This window comes from Columba livia, chromosome 3, assembly GCF_036013475.1.
Source record: "Columba livia isolate bColLiv1 breed racing homer chromosome 3, bColLiv1.pat.W.v2, whole genome shotgun sequence".
Lineage (NCBI taxonomy): Eukaryota > Metazoa > Chordata > Aves > Columbiformes > Columbidae > Columba > Columba livia.
In genome coordinates, this window is record NC_088604.1 from 47,554,511 (window position 1) to 47,573,586 (window position 19,076).

Sequence of the window (19,076 nt, forward strand, 5' to 3'; positions counted from 1 at the left end):
GCACTGTCATTTTTAAAGAAATCTTCCAGCTCTAAAGCGATCCAACACCGTGCCGGCTGGAGCGGCATAAGTGGCCAGGGCAGGCAGCAAAAATCCTCCCCACAAAGACAGCAAGTTGTCCCCACCAGCCTTACTCACTGCACCCATCCACGCAACTCTTGTCACAACTAAGCGGAGCCTTTCCCCGCGCTTCAGCAGGCTGTGACTGTGCTCAAACTCCACCCGCTCTCAGCAGTTGCCCTTCATTTGTTCTGCAATTCAGCACAGCTTCGAAAAATCTTTCTGATGCTGTTTCCCTGCAAATAGCATAATGAGGAATAATAAGCAGGTGCTTCTGAACACAAACCCAGAACAGCAGGAGTAAAAAGCTACTATAAATGAAGCAATTAAGTAACCACACCGTTCACTGTTTATTGACAATCTTTATTAGATCTTTCTGTGTTTAGAGTTTTCCTAGTAAGTATAAACATGAATCAAAGTGCTACCCCACAGTAAGAAAACTTTATTTGCACAAAAAGATACAAACAAATAGTATTTCAAAGTTCATCTCGTTTAGTAAATATAATACCAAAAAAGCCAAAAGTAAACCAAGATGGTAGATTAGCAGCAAAAAGAATTCTAGTTCTCCTTCAACACAGTCTGTGTGCTTCTACATTTCTCTAGGAAACAGAGTATAAAGAGAATTCAATCAATTTATATATGAAATATCCTACCAAAAATATAATACTGTGTAAAGAAAGTTAGTAGTACAAAGTTCGGGGGGAAAGAGGAAAAAAAGACAAGGACAAAACAGTAGAAGTGAGAGTAAAAATCTCAAGCATAAACTTTACTGCTGCTTTAAAATAAAAACCAACAAAAGTCACATGAGTATTTCCGTTTGGCTTAGCAGTCGGGACAAAAAAGAAAAGCTGATTTTTTTTTTTTCTTAAAGTGCTTAACCACCATATCCAAAAGTAATGACTTTCAGACCTACTTAACATGAATGTGCTCAAAAAGCCACTGCTTACAGTATAAAAGCTGTCATTCTGAAATGCTGCGCATACAAACTGGCTTTATCTGCACGAATGAAAGATTGCTTTGAACAGCTCTCAATCATATGATGTCCCAAATCAATGTAATGCTATTAGAGCAGGCAGCTGAATAAGTCCCAGAAAGTTGAAGTTTAAGAATAATAGATATAAAAAATATATATTTTCTTAAAGGCAGCATGCCTCTCCCAGCCACAAGAAGGTAACTTCAAGAAACAGGCAAGAGAAACACAGCTTTATGTTATTGTTGTAAACTACCTAGAACAAACTGACTGTTGACCTAGTAATTCACATGTTTAACGGAGGAGATAAATACTTCTTACTGATGAAATACAAGGCAATCACATGGGTGAGACCAATCACTGACACAGTATTTTACTGAATATTAAATGTACTGTCAACTTGCCTTTAAAAGCAACAGTGTGTCTTAACTAAAACAAACAAACAAAACAAAAAAAGAAAAACAAGAAAATAAATAACTTGAAGAGCTTTAGGACTGTTTTGTTACATGGTTATACATTTATTTGAGCCTTAGTGCAAAGGAAAAATTTCACATTCCAGGCTCCAAAGCAAGTCAAATACATAACACTGTTTCACAGGTTTTTTTGACAGGTATCAGACACACAGATCCCAAGATAATTTTAAGTTTTTAGCTGTAATCGCCATTCATTTTCATCTCAAAGTTAGAGAACACATTTAAAAATGGGTGCAAAGACTCCAGCATTCATTAACCCCAACTACAGCTATAAATCGTTTCAACCCCACCACTCTCCCAAATCAGGACTATCATAACCAAACTGAACCATCGCTATTGCTGCAGCTGGTGAATTGTGCTCGCAGCCCATCATTAGCACTATCCATCCCCGCAGTTATTGCACTAATTTCTCTGTCAGCTTTGGAATCCTGCAAGCTTGAATTTGTTTACATTCATGTATTTCACAGGCCTAATTTTTTAAAAACTGTTTCTTGAAAGTCATCGATTCCCAACACAGTATCTTCATTGTCCTTCAGGACCATTTTTGAGTTAGAGAACCCTCTGGTTCATTTACTGCTAAAATACACATTATCTAGAAAAGGTAACTTTTCCCCTACAAAGTTCCTGTAAACACCTCTGTATTAAGCCACAGCAAGCTCTAGACCAGGCAATTCAGCATCTCCAGTGACTTGACTTTACCCCACTTATCCTCTAAAAAAACAACCTACAAAACAAAACACCTTTATAATTAAAAAGGAAATAACACCATAAACAAACAGTGAAGCATTCAGTTACCCAAGGAGACATGTATAATAAGCCTCTGAAAACGTAACATTTGAAAAGCAATTATTTTAGTGGTTAAAGTGTGCAAATGACTAAATATGCCACCTCTTTCAGAGATAACTGAATACTGGAGTCATCAATTATTACTATCCAAGCCTAGCACTGGCAGTCCTGTTGCTTTTGTTGCTGGCTTTGGACATTATATATATTACCACTTTCTCTGCATATTTCATGCCTCTTTTTCTTTTTTAACAGATACCAGCAGCATGACTTTAGAGTGGTATAGGAAAGATGAGAACTTTTTCTTTATTAAAGGCTTCCCGTTCATCCCAAATCTGGCAAGACTGGGTATTATGTGGAATTAAACATAATGTTTCAAGTAGGAACATCAAATACTATTTCAGGCTGTCTGTTTATGAAAATCTCCTCAAAAAGATTCAGCATCTCAGGTTTCTGTGAAACAAATACAATAAATATGGAAAAATATCATGCAAAGAAAGTGTAGCTATTCTATTGATGAGAAGTACAAAAGCTGAGAAACACAAAAAGCACCAGCTTCAGCCCAAGAATGAAAAAAAGCACAGATTTTTTCGAAACCAGAGTCCATACAGTACCACACAGCCCTGCCTTGTCATGTTTGTTAATATCCTCACTTAGAAGTCAGACAGCATTTTGTTTAACTTGTGTTGCTCTGTATCATTACACTAAACCGTAATTAACTCCTCTTTTGTGCCGGCCTCATTCCAACACAATTGTACCCACTGTATACCAGCAGCAGTTCTCAGGTTTTGTTTTGCAGCTCAGCTGTATTTTTCTTGGATGTTCACAAGACTGGCATTTGACTGGATGCGCTTGGCTAGAAAGGGAAAAATTATATGAAAATTAAACACAAAGAATTCCACAAAACTAGTCTCTCCACTCCCTCTATTTATCCGACACAGACTTGCAAACAGCTTTCTGTTCACGTCCAGAAACTTTAATGAAAAGATAAGGCTGAAGCTCTTTACTACCCTTCTTCAGGGGACAGCAGCAGACTAATAGTCGCTATTAGCACCGTCAGCACAGCTGCAGGCAGATCTGGCTGGGCCCCCGCTCCCACCAGAGCCAAGCGAGTCCCTGGCACCACCCAACCCCAACAGCGAAACACCAGCACCACCGCTTACGCAAAATGAGTATCCGTTTCTTCTGCTTTGAGTGAAGGAAGCTACTGAGATAGAAAACAACAGGTAGGAAGAGAATGAAGGATGAAACCGCAATCACGGGGACTGTATCACTGCAGGGAACAGAGCAGTTGAAAGTCCTGCTCCAAAGCTTCCGAGTGATGTTCATCTAAAAGGAAAACAGAAGCAAGCTGTGAAAACACATGCGGTTTTGCCGTGCAGTGTGGCAAACACTTAGGCCTCAAGACATTCAAGTGTTCAAATATAACCTCAGAAAACACCACTTTCGCAGATCTGTCCCCAAAAGCAAGCAAATCCCTGGAAACGCAGAAACAGACAATCTGAACGAAGCCAAGATTTCACATTAAAACTTTCACAAGTTTCAAAAACAGACTGCACTCAAATACACTGCAGACACAGCCACATGTCTGTTTCCCAGAGAACTCTCTGCCAGCCTGCAGGGACAGGGCTAATCCCACACTTTTGACAGTGCTCCTTTTGCCCAGCCACTTAAAACCCCACAATATAATAAAGCTCTTCCAAACATATGTTGCCAATGCTGCGGACCCCTAGAAACAGCTGCTGTAATAAGGAATCAATTATTACACTGGCTAGAACAATAGCAGTAAGGCTTCACATTAAAAGCCAGAAGATTAAGAGGTTTTTGTTGTGTTGTTTTTTTTTTTTTTTTTAAATCCATCCCCTCCACAACAACAAGAAATTAAAGTGCAGCTACTCAAACTGGAACACGCTTGGGTGATCAGGAGCTTTGGTCACACTCCTGCTGCACTGCCTGAGGACAGGACCCAGCAAGACAGCCCCACTGAGCTGCCTTCCCCCCACGGGACATCAACCTGCCAAAGGCACTGCTGCTCCCGCTGTCCCACGTCAAAATGGAAAAGGCAATCCCTAGCAAGACAAGTGCAAATAGCTCAGATTAACAAAGGCTTCCATGACAAGCTCTCCCTGCCGAGTATTAATAACTACTTACTGCATCTTCCACATCGATGCACAAGTGCGCGGAGTGCCCAGACTCACCACCTTGCCTGTTCATTCTTTGCAAGTGGTTATACAGGTCATTCAACATTGTGTAGGTTTCATTGCAGTTTTTACACACTTCTGTGTAGTTATTCGGTGACAGATAGATGGCTTGTCCCTAGGGTTATAAAACAGCATTAATAAAGATTTTAAGACATTATAAAGAAAAAAAAAAAACAAACACCAACACAACTTAAAAACTGGAGACAAGCTTGAACCTGAATCCAGATTTCTAGCATCCTGGATTGAGTAGAGGCCCAAACAGACAAAACACATGAGCATGCAGGAGGAAAAGGGAACAACTCTAATTCATTAGGGACAGGATCCACTTCCTGCAGATTATGCATCTCAAACTGCTCCCTGAACTAGCGGTTGTTTTTTGGGTTTGTTTGTTGTTTTCTGGTTTTGTGGGTTTTGGTTTTTTTGTTTCGGTGGGTTTTTTTGTTTTTTTGGGGGGAGAAGGGCTGTTTTTGTTAGGGGTTTTTGTTTTTTGTTTTGTTTTTCTTTTTCTTCTTTTTTTACCATGTATTTTTAAAGCACAAATTCCCAGAAGGTTCCTTAATACTGTGTTTTGTTTCTCATTTGCCCATACCTAACAAGTAACTGTTGTTGCTGCTGAGGTGTACTGACAGGGATAGACTCTGCCATAGTAAGTGATTATTTTCATCTGTGACCTTCACCATCCCGAATAAAACACAACACACCTGAAAACAATAGCACAATCTCTAAAGATATTCCAACCCAGTAATGTTTATATCAGATACCCACTGACCACTGGGTTAAGTTCTAGTGCCGACACTTGAGCTGATCGATAGGCCAGTCCACACTGCTCCTGGCCAAGGCCTATAAAGGCACATTTCCCAGACATAATAATAAGGCAAGCAGAGAGCTTCCTCAGAGATTGTCTCATACCTATCATTTCCCATTTTTACCACTGAATGATCCCGGCACATGGCCAGTTTCCATTTGAAATTGAATACATGCCATTTCTTAGGTTATTTAGGGCGTTTTCTTTGGGGACAATTACCACATTTATTTCACAAAGTGAATTATATTGACTTGGCAATATGGACAAACTTTATCTACTCATAACTTTATTAGCCAAAAGAATTGCCATAATGATTTAAGATACCGGTCTTTCTGAACTAGTCTATATTATCAAAAGCCTTTTTGAAGATTGAATTATTAAGTCACAAGACAACAGTTCTCCAAAGAGGTAAAAAAAGAGACTTGCAGCATGCAGACATGACGTTTCTTACTATATAATTACCAACTATTGTGAATTCAGAAGTTCTGATGTGTAGTAGCATTGCAATTACATATAAAATTATGTCAAGGTGAATATCAATTAGAATTAATTTTAGACTTCAATCTGTAAACATCTACATTTTACAGACCATTGCTTTATCTTCCTAAAATTCACAAACTCACCAGCAGTTTATTTGCCTAATACATATCTGCAGTTTATTCAGCACAAATAAGATTTTGCTAGCAATTAGAGGATTTAGTGTTTCTCTCAAATACACAGCACAAATACCTGAAGGTTATGTTCAAAACATGTCAGAGATTTATTGAATAAATCCAGGAATTCTACAGTAGAATTCGATAATCCCTCACTGCTGTTCTTTAAACAATCTGTCAAAGAAAAAGAAAAACATCAGGATATTCTAATTTCTAACATTTCCACAGCCAACAAGCCCCAGACACTCCACTCTTGCAAAAAGAGCTCTCGACTATAAAAGATGGGTCTAGTCAAGACTGTGGTTCCCTTATCTGCCTGCCAGTGATGTCTCAGACCCGCTGACCTAACTCTTTATCGAAAACATATTTCAGAATTAATTAGCCTTGATTAAGTGAAAGATGAAGACTATCATCAAGAGCTTTCTGAAGAGGGGGTCTGAATTATCTTTGGACTTTAAGATAAAACAAGACATTACTTTTATTTTCTACCCTGCAAATCTGGCTTTGCCCAGCAACAGTAACAGCCATTATGTGAACACAGAAGCAGCGGAGATGAAACAGCGTCCAGGAAACAGCTAGACCATGAATGCAACAGCAGAATCAGAGGGTAGGTTATTATTGTTTAATAAAAGAGCTGACTGTTTCACTAGCTTCAAGGTTAGATCTGGGGCTTCCCCCCCCACCACAGGCTCAACCCTATCATGTTACTACTTCCATCCATCACACCCCACTTCAGGTGCTCTAACCAGACAGACTCTTGAAAACAAACAAACAAACCAACCAGTGGTTTGGAAATTTCATGTTCAACAACAGCACTGTGAGAGCAAGCCAACACCCTAGAAAATTCTCCCAAAAGAAGGAAGCGCCATCAGTATTGAGGGCAAGCATTATGCAGCTGGATGCCGGGCAGGCAGCACAGGGGTCACAAGCTCAGCACAGCAGGACAGCACAGACCACAGAGCTCCTCCTGTGCTGCCTCTCCAGCCTTCACACGGCTCAGGCTCACAAACGAAAACAAACTCTCTTCTGAGCTCTCAAGGGATTCTGCAGACAACCCAGCACCTTTAATACTCAACTGCACAGTGCTATTTCCCGTTTTCTAGTGCACCTCTAGTGCAGGGTCCCACTTCCTACACCAGGGAAACGGCAAAAAGCCACAGTTTAGCTGAAAGTGTGGAACAGCAGTATCAGCGTGGGGACAGTGAGGTACAGGGATAGACTTGGACACTCTCCACCCATAAAATGAAACCAAAAGCACAGCTGTGGAGGCAGATACTGTTCAACGCGTAAGCATCCCAGAGTTACTGACTTTATTAACAAACAAGGAAAAGTTTCTTAGGTAAGTTTTTTTAAAAAACGGGAAGACAGAGAAAAACAGAAGAAACCACAATGAAGCTAAGGAAAGTCTCCAGCAAGATCTGTGAATCACAAAGAAAACTAGCAAGACCACCTTTTGAAATAACAGCCTAAAATAAGTATTTATGTGACAACTAAGTTTTTCAACAAACTAGTGCCCTCAGATTTTGGCAGTATACCTTAGAGAGTAAAAAGCTGTGGTACCCTTCATTGAAGTGGCTCTAGTTTAGGATTGTCATGTTATCTACTGACTGTATTTAAACAAATACATACAATTCTGACCTGTGCAAATTTTAGGGGCTAAGTCATAACAGTAGCATAACACAGAATGAATCACGTACTTGCACAGTTGGCTGCCTCCCAGGTTTCATTAAAAAACTCAGAAAGGGTCACAACTAGCTGCAGCCTGTCTGAGGTCAAGATGCTTTTGGCACAGTTGTGGCTCTCAGAAGAATTCTAGAAGAAAAAGGAAACAACAACAACAACAAAAAAGCAATCAAATGTCAAAAATACAAAGGGGAAATTTTGAAACGTATTTTAGGCGAGCACAGCTAAACAATCACAATGCATTACACTGATATTTCTAGAATAGGCAGAGCAGAACTGACGGAACAATAAAAATCTTTGATCCCCCATTTCACAGTATGAGCAACACAGCACATGGTCTTTGAAGACCTACTAGGACTGCACGAAAGTCAAAAATGCGTGATTGTAAAAAAAAAAAAAAAGCAAGCAGAGAGACAGGGCCTCGTCTGGCAGGTAGTTGATATTCATCCATTTCTGGGCCGCTGCTCCAGGAGCCAGCTCAAGGCACATGCAGCCAGACAGGACGGGGTCATTCTCATTGGGCTGAAGGGACAGTTGAAGAAGCTGAACCAACAGACTGGTCTCAAAACAAAACAAACTCAAACAACAGAAAGCAACCTCCAAAACCACTGTACCAATGTACTCTATCAGCAGCAAACTTCTCCTCAGTGCAGCAATACTAGAAGCACAGCCCTCTGCGAAGCAGCACCCGCTCCCCCAAGCCTATGGCCAGGCCAGGCTCTGGTGCCCCACACCAGGCAGGTCCCAAGCTCATCAAGCCACCCAGCGCACCCCATACCCAAAGCGGGGACCGGAACAAATCTTCCAGCCACTTATTCTCTGGACTAAGCTCATAAAAAAAATAGAGAGCAACTATAAAAGCAGTTACGGAATGAACAGGAAGCATCCCTATCACAATTCAGAACCATGTTTTTATCCTTCAAAGCTTTATTTTCTCCCACAGACAACTGATACGAAACCACAACCTTCAGTCATCTGACTCCTGTGCTCTAACTCCTGGTTTCTGGCTGCTAAATTGACTCCAGCACCCCTCAAAATTGCTAAAGCTGCCAAAAACATTTTGATGTGACACGGGACATAAAAGAAAATCTCTTTAACATGAAACATGTTGCTTACAAAGCTTTATGAGAGATCTAGTTTCTGCCTCTCTTTGTTAAAACACGTTTACTTTTTAAATCAGAAGCTTCCCTTGGAGACTCAACTGCAGAAGTCAAATGTTGCCACATCTGGTAACTCCTACGTCCACCCGCTTTCATATCTACTAAATTACAATCAGATATGCAAGGAAGTTGTTGATGCAGGAAACTCTCTGGTTGCTTCATGAAGGTCTTTAGCTGTGAAACTTCCTCACCAGCTGGACTCATGAGTGGGGAAAAAACACTTTAAATCCAAAACTTAATCAAGTAGACCTATACAATTCTTTGATTATGTTTGCTCAATTTATTCTTTAATTATCCTACTGAGGAGGATTATACACTTCAGAGAAGTCCAAAACTTAACTTGGCTGCTGCTTTCACATCACACTGTAACTGTTATAGGATGGCAAAGATAACATCATCAGATATAGCACAGCAGCTGCAACAAGTTCGTATATATTCTAAGTACTAGGACATGTTTTGCAACCTAATCCTAGCCAAATCATCATCCTGAAAGCACCCAAGAGAATTACATACTCAATTTCTCACTTTCACATTACATGGTTACTGGTATGGAACAGATTCAGTATGAGAAACAGACTACAGGTTTGCAAACTAAAACCAGAGGCCACTAGCTACGTATTTGCCCTGGAGAGGACAATTATCAAATGAAAGTCCATGCACTTTTCCAATACAAGCACAAGGGTGGTGAGGGGAAACAGGCGGACAACACATCAAAACTAGAAAGTGATAGTTCTTCACACAACAGGTAATTAAGCTGTGAAATGGCTTGTAGCAGGATACCGATGCATCAGAAGTCTACCTGGGTTTAAACAGCAAACAACTTTTCCTTGTCAAAGGCGATTCTAAATACAGCTTCAGAAACCTCTAGACTGGAAGCACCATCCAGGGGACACACTACTATAAACTTGCTGGCTGCTTGTACCCTTACCAGGGCACCCACTTCCAGCCACCATCGCATAACAGACAAAGGTCCTTTGGTCTGATCTGTCACCCTCACATCATCCCAGGGACTAACTTTTACAAATGGATAAACTGGATAAGAAAATGCAAAACTAGTCATGAAACATCTCCAGCACTAAGAAAGGTGAAAAAAAAAACAAAAAACAACCAACCAACCAACACAACATATATGATCAAGAGTCTGAAGGATGTAAAGACAAGACCCAGCTTCAGTGAAGATTTCCCAGGGGTGAGGTCCACAGGCTCCAGCCAGCGCTCAGGACTTCTAGCTTGCTGCCACACACTCCTACCAACTTTGGAGCCAAGAACACTGTGACACGGCTCCCAACAGACAAACGTGCATCACTCGCCACAGCCTCAGAGACCATCAATTTTCCACGAAGCACTGGGCAACTAAGCTCTGGCAGCATTCCTCATTAGCATTTCAGCCATTGCTTCATCAGCAAGAACAACTCGAGTTTTTCCACTTGCACAGAGGAGCAAAGCTTTTTTCTGCTGGTGGAGCTACTCGCCTGTAACCATGCCAGGAGCTGCCCTCACAGACCATGCCACACCAGCAGGCAGCAGAAGGCCAACATCACTGCTTCCCAAACATCCCCAGCGCCCATTAAACCACCTTCCCCCCGACGGTGGGGCTGACAGTGTGTGAAATGACCTGGAGATCCACATATCCAACACGAGGGTGCTCCGCTGGCCACACCAGTGTCAGGGGTCTCACCACCACACACACAGAGCTGGGCCAGACACCCACTGTCACGCCGCGGGGGAGGCCGAAGCAGCGGTACCAGGGGCGAGACCACTGGCGCACGGCTCAGCTGTGCGCTGATACAGAACTTAGGCGACTGGACGCCCTAAGGGAACAGCCCAGGCCCCCCAACCCGGCACCGGTGCGGGGAGAGCCCCGGCCCCGGGCAGCCCTGCACCCCGCTTCGCCCGCCCGGCCCCGGCCCTGCGGACGCACCCCGACGGCGCGGGCGATGTCGCCATACTGCTCGAGGAGGCGGCGGTAGTGGCGGTGGCAGGCCTGGCAGAGCCGCACCGGGCGGGCGTGGCTGCCCAGGCAGTCCGTCAGCGCCGCGCTGCCCTCCGCGAAGGCGGCGAGGAGGCGGCGGCACTCGGGCTCCAGCTCGGGCAGGTCGCCGGGCAGCCCTGCGCCCCACAGCTCCCCCACCAGCCCCTCCGCCTCGCCCAGCGCCTGCAGCGCCAGGGGCCGGCGCGTCTCCCCGGCGGAGGCGGCGGGGCCGAGAGCGAGCGCCAGGGCGGGCAGCAGCGGCAGCAGGCACCGCAGCGGCGCCATGGCGGCCGCGCCGAGGAACCGGAAGCGCCGCGCCGGCAAACAGCCCGCCCCCGCCGCGGGATGCCGCCGCTCATTGGCAGCGGCAGGGAGGGGGCGGGAAAATGGGCGGGGCCAAGGCGGGCGGCCCAAGGGCCGGCGGGACGGGGAGGGGAATAGCGGGACGGGGTTGCCCGTCCCTGGATGCGGCTGAGGGGCGTCCCCGGGACACGGCAGTGGGGTGTCCCCAGGCTCGGGGGTGGCACCCGCGAGGGTGCACCTGGCTCGAAACGCGTTGTGCTCCATGGGCAGCGCGGTTTCTGTGCCGTGTATTTCAACCGTCTTCGTCCGAAAAGGGGATTTAACAGTGTCTGTCACATGGGAAGTGGCTTTGAAATGTGCTGAAAATACAGCAACAACTAGGAAAAAAATCCCCAAAACAGAGTTGATGAGGAAGGAATAAACTGCATCTTTCTACAGACAAAGTATTTCCCACATTTTATCTCAAGCTGGGCACCTTTGTAGGTACGTGGCCCCAAACTTTCCCATGGCCACTTCCAGATAAAACTGCAGCCACCAAAGGAAAACTCCTTCCAGAGCAGGAGGAGCAAGTACAGCAGCAGGTAACCCCCTTGCTGGGGGCTATAGTGCCAGGCTCTCCTTGACCTCCTGCCTGTCCCATGTTACTCAAGCCCCTTCTAGTCATCTCAATGGGCTTTTGACTCAGTCTGGGTTTCTTGATGCTTTGGTGAGATGCACATCAGAGAGGCAGAGCAGTGCCCTGTGTCTCCATCGTGCTTTGGGAACAACAGAGCCAGGCAGGTACAGACACATCCATTTCTTGCAACTAGTTCAGTACGGCACATGTGGTACCAGTGATGAGTGCTGGCTCGCGATGGTGTGATGGTTGTGGCAGCTGCCAGGAGTTCAGCACTGTTTGAACTGGCTCCCCATGTCCAGCTGTACTCAGCACCACCAGCTCTGTGTCACCTGGTCCACCTGGTCAGATGTCACAGCATGGAAACATCCAGGATGGACGTGCTGTTGGGTCAAAACATGACAGAAAAGGTGATGATGAAGATGCCATCAGACAGGCAAAGAGGACCCATTAAAGAGCAGCTGACTTCACTGGGTGGGCTGAACACCTCAGCTCCAAAGAAATGCCTTTCAAAGTGATGAATGAAAATAAATGAAAACCATGTCATGGATACAACACAGAAAAATGACAGTGTGGGCAAAAATGCAACAGATTGCTTGTACTTGCAAACTGATCAGGGTGAGTGCCCTGGTTTGGGTTTGGGTGCTGGACCTTCCCTGAGCCCCGCTGCCCAGTCTCCAGGCAGGCCCTGACGAGGTGTTGGTTGAGCCCAGGCAATACCCCCACACACAGCACCTGTGGTTTTGGGGACCACGTCCAGCAAGGCCACTGCTTTTGGAAGCCTGAAGCTGCTTATCAAGATGCATGTGGCCAGGTGGTTCCAGGAGGAGAGGATCGTAGAATCACAGAACAGTTTGGGCTGGAAGGGACCTTCAAAGGTCATCTAGTCCAACCCCCTGCAACAAGCAGGGACATCTCCAACTAGATCAGGTTGCTCAGAGCCCCGTCCAGCCTGGCCTTGAATGTCTCTAGGGATGGGGCGTCTACCACCTCTCTGGGCAACCTGGGCCTGTGTTTCACCACCCTCATTGTAAAAAATTTCTTCCTTGTGTCTAGCCTGAATCCTCCCTCCTTTAGTTTAAAACCATTACCCCTTGTCCCATCACAACAGGCCCTGCTAAAAAGTCTGTCCCCAGCTTTCTTATAGGCGCCTTTTAAGTACTAAAAGGCCACAACACGGCTATCCCCCCTTGCTTAGTTCACCAGCAGGGGTGCAGCCCAAACACCGAGACATTTCGGGGCAGAGCCGCTGCCCGCACCAAGCTGGCAGCCGCAGCCCTGAGATGGAGACAGGGGCCTCTTGCCACCCCCAAGCGACCCTCGGCCCAGCCGGCGCGCATAGACCCTCGTTTCCTCGGCACAGGGGGAGGGGTGGCCCCGCACTGCGCCCCCGGGGCAGCGGGCAGGCAGGCGGGGGCAGCGGGCGGGCAGGCGGGGGCTGCGGGCGGGCAGGACGGGCAGCGCGGGCGGGCTGCCCGCATCCCCCAGGAGGGGGCAGCAGCACTCCCGCACGTCGCCCCACCGAGGGGCGCCGGGGGGCTGGAAAGGGCCCTCGCCGTGTCCCACACCGCCCTGACAGCGTCTGCATACCCAGCAGAGATGGAAAAAGGGACGCTCACCATCCTTCCCCTTCGGTGCTGTCCCTCCCGTGAGCCTGCACGGGCACCGGGCAGGACCGGCTGCGGGGGGGAACAGCTGCGTCTTCATCTTCGAGGGTCTAGGGGGATCCGTTTTGCCACGTCTTGGGAGAGTTAAATATTCTCCTGAGAGAGAATGCGTTCCTCCTGCAAGTGGAAAACTGGTCTAGGGGTGAGGGGAAAGAGGGGAAAAAGGAAGGGGGGGGAGGAAAAAAAAAGAGGGGTTGGAGGGGGAGGAAGAATAAAGGAGAGAAAATAAAAGAAAAGAAGATAAAAGGAAAAAGAAAAAAAGGAAAAAAATAAGAAGAAAAATAAAAATAAGGGAAAAAAAATGAAAAATAAGAGTAAAAAAAATAAATAAGAAAGCTTTATTTTCAGATTAAACCTCTGAGGCATAACTGGAATATAAACATTTCTGGCACTAATAAATGCATTGTTGAGGATCTGTAAGGAAGATGTCTGCTCATTAAGTACTTCTCCTTTTTATCAGTCATAAACACGACATTGCAAGGCAAAATTAGAAGGTCACTTTTGCAGCTGTGGTTCAGAAACAGGGTCTGAAGAAAGCACAGACCTCTTCTCTGATAACAGACAAATTTTGTTACCAGGCAGAAATTGACATTTACTCTAAGTGGCAACCTGGCTGTCAAGCAAACTTGGTTAGTTTTCTTACACAAGTGGTGCCATTGCCTTTCTGCTCAATTTCACCAAAGGGGTTGAACGCAAGCAGGATTTGGCCTTGATCAGCAAGCCTCAGACATAATTTTAATAATATCAGAAGTATTTTGTGGTTATATAGTCCCAATTATTCTTGAAAACACATCCAAGTATTTCAACACTCGGCCTGAATACAAGAAAAAGTGTGTATCATTCAGCAGAAGGAAGAGACTTACCTTAACAGTGTAGAAACAGAACACAGCAAATTAATATTGATTTCCTATGCCATCTTGCTGGATCTGTGGAGATGGCAGTATGAACCAGGGAAAATGAGCAGTTCGAGGCTGTGAACCTGCTTCTCCCCTCTGTTTGTCTCCCTGTTACCTTCAGTGCTCTTTCTCCTGATTTATGCCATTGCGAGTTTTCATGTTCTCTTTGAAGGATGATGGCTTGGATAAAGCCTTTTAACCAAAGAGCTGGAAGAGGAGGGATAGACCATAAACGTCAAGGCAGTGCCAGATAATTAGGTGATAACCTGAACGTAAGGAATAAAGAAGGAGAGGAATCAGGGGCAAGGGAGAGGCTGGGTGCTTGGAGAGTGGGGTAGCCTTGGGAAGGGAGACTTGGGCAGGCAGCGGCTCAAAGGGCAGGAGAAAAGGGGAGAAGGGGCTCTGCCTCCCGAGCCAGAAGTGCTGCTCAGCAAACAGACTGCTCAGCATGTGAAAGAGGAGCTGGCAGGAGCTAGGAGGTGTGAGGGCTGCCCACGAGGAGGTGACTTTGAGGTTGTGGAAACTGAAATATTTTGTGAGAATCTTGGCTAATTTCATTGTAAAGATAGCAACCCTCAACAAGAGCAAAGGAGCGGCACGTTGTGTCTTCCTTGCACAGCCATCCCCTGCCTATGGAAAGCTTTTCTTCCCCATCTCCATTACAGTCCTGCGTGCCCCTATTAATTTACAGGGCCAATGTTGCCTAATTTGTGTGCTGGTCCTGGCTGATATCGAAGCCTGACAGTAGATCACCCAAATTGAATGACTGTTTTCCAGACTGCTTTCCAGACTGCTTTCCAGAAAGAAGTCCAGAAGACAGTTGCACATAATTAATTAAGGGCATGCACAGATCCCCATCACACCCAAGAAAATGAGCTTGGGAGGAAATAAATCTGATAAACTATCATCATGTTGACACATTTTTTGTTAGTTGCAAGTGAAAATCATCCTGACAATATTTTACAATGGTCTGAGCCAACTGTTATTTTCAAAAGACTATGTGTGCTTTGTTTAAAACCAATTTACAAACATTTGTCTTGTCTATTTCTGACCAGCTTGAGCCACTGTTAGCACTGTCCCATTGGAGCATTGTTTTTCTGTGTGCATAGCAAAGAATGTGAAAGTCTTTTCACTCAGGGCAAGTAGACAGAGTCACGTCTGCACTAAACCTCAAAGAATTAGCAAAATAACAAGTCAGGAAAAAAAAAAAAAGGCATTTGATTTATGACCATTTCAGTATTTAATTCAGAAGAACCCCAAAATTTATTAGTGCCTTTGCAAATCAGATACCAAAACCTGTCCTTCAGCCTCAAGCAGTTGGGAGCAATAATGCTGCATTGGCTACTTGAGAGTCAAGGAAGGTCAGACACCTGAAATGTGAAGACACACTCAGGAACATCATCCTCTGGGTGAGTACAAGAAACTGCTGTCACCAACTAGAACTTCAGGAATTTTAGACTTACAGAAAATGGGTGTCAGTGTCTCATACAGAATGCTTTTTTAGGAATGCTCTGCAAATTCAGGGTTTATTCCCTGATTTACCAAATGCAATGAGGAAGAACTAGTAGCAGCCAAGTTTTCCAAAGAGCTGTTGACTAGATATACTGTGCCTGACTGGCCATCTTGACCAGTATCTACAATCTGTTTGTCTTGGTCAATGATATGGCAAATTGTGAGCCGGTGATTTGCTCACACCAACTCAAACCACTATGTTCTCATTTTGGAGACTCGCGAACCTCCTCTGTGCCAGAGTAAGCTTTAATCAGTGTTAGGTGCCACTTAGTACATCCAGCTCCTCCTTACAGGCAGTTGATTCACTTGGGGGGAGGCCAAACCTCCACCCAACATCCTCAGTTTTCAGAGATTACTTTTCTGACCACCACTGTCCGTGGAGACCTACCCAGGACCCATCTGCATATTTCCATAGCCACCCGCTCCTGAAGCCTGTGTTTGTTGTAGTCTCTGGTGGATACTCAGTTGGAAAAAGGTGGGTAGAGGAGTCCTGGATACAGTCCTGATCTTGGGGATAAGGTATCAAAAGGCACTGAAGTGACCTAAGATGGTGAGCCAGAAAGCCAGCATTAATTTTCCTGTTTTCACATATAGAGAGGGCACCAAGACAGGCCATCCATCAGCTAACCCTCTTCCCTATTTAGCAGCATCATACTTCTGAAGAGGGAAAACTACCCCCCATCTTAATATGAAGCCTTTTATTTTCTGTAAGCATATAACAGTGTAATAGCTTGAGAAATCAGAGATAGTGCCATATGATCTTTACTTAGACCTTAGATGTTTACACATAGTACTCTCCATGAATCTAATGCACAGAGAAATGTCATTTCCATGCACCTGTCAGAATTTTTGCTGGGGGAAAAAAATATTTTTAGAATGAGTAGAAAACAATTAATTGCCTGTAGGCAACCATGCCAGTCTGAAAAAATCCAGCTTGAAATAAGTTTATGGGAATTTTTTATTTTTAAGGAAGCAGCACTTGAGCAATTGAATGATATCACATTTGAGGTCCTGGGTGGCGTGTCATTTCCTTACTCATATGCATCTAATTAAGTCTTAATTGTGCTATTCGTTATGAAATGAAAGAAGAGCTGTTACACTGGATATTTTTCATGACAGTTAACCAGGATGATACTGATGTAATACCTAATGTATAGAGAAAGAACAAAAGCATGTGGGGGTGGGGGGAAAGACTCTTGAAGATAACAATGTTTAAAACATAGCAGAAACATCAGGAGCAGCATAATAGTGAAATTACCACAAATAACTTTTTGATCAACACAAATGGTATGAAAGGTACATTCTTTTTATAGCTCACTGAAGTGTGGATGACTGCCTGTGCTCAGAAATACTCAATGAGCCACACTCTGATTTTAGTTATCCTAGTGTCGATGTGGTTTCATTTCAGTCTCCTCTTCAGAAAGAAGCAACACAAACCTGTTCTTCTCTTCTGCACAGATTATTTCTTGCTACTCATACATCTCCATTTAATCTCATCAGGTTCCCAGAGCATAGGCCTAAACCACGGTTCGTAAGGGAGGAGAATGTCCAGGCTTTAGCAGCCATTGGATCTGCTTGGGCACCCACCAAGCTTCACTCCTTGTATTGCAACCCCCGCAGATGGGTGAGTGGAGGATACCCCCCAGCACCCCACAGGAGCAGGAGTCCTTCCTGCACACACATGGCTGGGATTGAAGCAATGGTGCAAGAGGTGGTGTGAACTAATAACCTGAGCTAAGGGAGAACATTTTGACAGGGGTCTCCACTTCAAATGTATCTGTCCCAGTGAGTTCTTTGCTTTACATCTCCTCTTTGCATTGTACCAAAGTACTTCCTTTTACCCTTAGTAGTAGAAAATTATCTATTTCCTAATATAGTTCCCTAATACATTTTTTACCTTATTTCTCTGGATAGAGGTTCACAGCAAGACAAGCCGTAACAGAAGAGGACATAAACTTGACAAATTATTTCAGTAAAGGTATCAAAATTTAAGCACCGATTATCCTACAGAGGTGCAATCTTATCTGAAGTACTCACCACATATGTTGATTCTTGGGAAAAAAAACCACTCTCTGGCACAATTTTAGGTTATTATAACAGCAACATCCCTGCTGGTGAGAAGTCAGCAAGGACGCCACTGGAGGGGACAGCCTGGTGCACAGTGGTTCCCACCCGGCCTCTGCAGCCACCACACCCCAAAACAGGCTGGGGGCTCTGAGCTGTTGGGAGCTGCGAGGGACTCAGGAAGAGCCAAGCCTTGCTCCTGCTTGGGGTATGTTGCCAGCATTTGTCCATTGCGATTTCTACGAAGGGCCAAACTATTTCATGTGTGAATTTGCAAGTCTGCTCAGTGGAGCTCACGGAGGTTGTGTGCATTTAAGAAAGGGAGCACACTCTGATCAAGAGGCTACAAACATAATATTGAATACCAGACGGCTTTCCTTATGCTAGCAGGAGCCAGCAAGCACTTCCAAAAGGTTACACACAGTTGAAAACTTGATGAAATTTTGTAAACAGTCACCATCACACCTCGCAGCATCCATTGCCGAGTTTATTTTTCAAATATTTTTCCATTTAGAGTTTCTTCATTTTTAAAAAAATGTCAGTTCCATCCTCTTCAAAAACAAACAAACAAAACCCCAAAACCCTAACAAAACAACAGGGGAAAAAATAAAACAAAAAACAAAACACAACCCATTCCCAGTCTTAAAATTGATCTGATACTATGTACTCGATCTTTCTCTGCTGGGAGGAACTGCAGAAGCCTGCTCGCAGAGCCAATGGTCGTCCTGGGTCCTGGCCACAGCATGCTCCTGAAATCTTAAACTGGCAGGATTTAGCCCTATTCCAGCTTCAAGGGGACAGTCACACTGCCTCCTCCCACGACGAGGGATCCCAAGCAAATAACCTAATTGAGAAGGGAATTTTCAGTGGCAAAAGAGAGGTCAGGCTGTGGGAGTCTAGAAAATAATAAAATTTTGTTTTCCTGCTCTTCCTAGACTGTATTAATAGAAGTTTTAGAACGAGAGGAGTTACTCATTCAACACGAACCTGTAAATTCTTTAGCAGCTTGGGGAATCCTTTTACAGCGGCAAAGTAACAGGTTCGTGAGTGTCTTACACTCTGTGTCTGACGTGAGTTGATGTTCCACCGTCTTCCAGCTATTCAAAACCTGTGCATCTTTGTCCACAAATGATAAAAAGCATGAAGATGGGGTGATCCCGGCAATTTCCGACAGGACTCCGACTTACCTGGGGAGGCGTCAAGCTGAGTGGCGAGGAGTGGTGATGACAGATAAGTGCCCAGACGGACGGACAGATGG

At 44.8% G+C, this 19,076-nt stretch overlaps 1 protein-coding gene across 1 annotated transcript; it reads right to left on the reverse strand.

The window, feature by feature from the left end:
- Nucleotides 1-402: 402 nt before the first annotated feature.
- OSTM1 (osteoclastogenesis associated transmembrane protein 1) lies at nt 403-11,074 on the reverse strand. The gene is made up of 6 exons (XM_065056643.1): nt 10,710-11,074; nt 7,643-7,757; nt 6,022-6,119; nt 4,438-4,602; nt 3,450-3,615; nt 403-3,142 (listed from the first exon to the last, which is right to left on the reverse strand). Exons 1-6 carry the CDS (start codon nt 11,043-11,045, stop codon nt 3,087-3,089), a joined length of 936 nt encoding a protein of 311 aa, XP_064912715.1. The 5' UTR covers nt 11,046-11,074; the 3' UTR covers nt 403-3,086.
- Between the last annotated feature and the right edge of the window lie 8,002 nt (nt 11,075-19,076).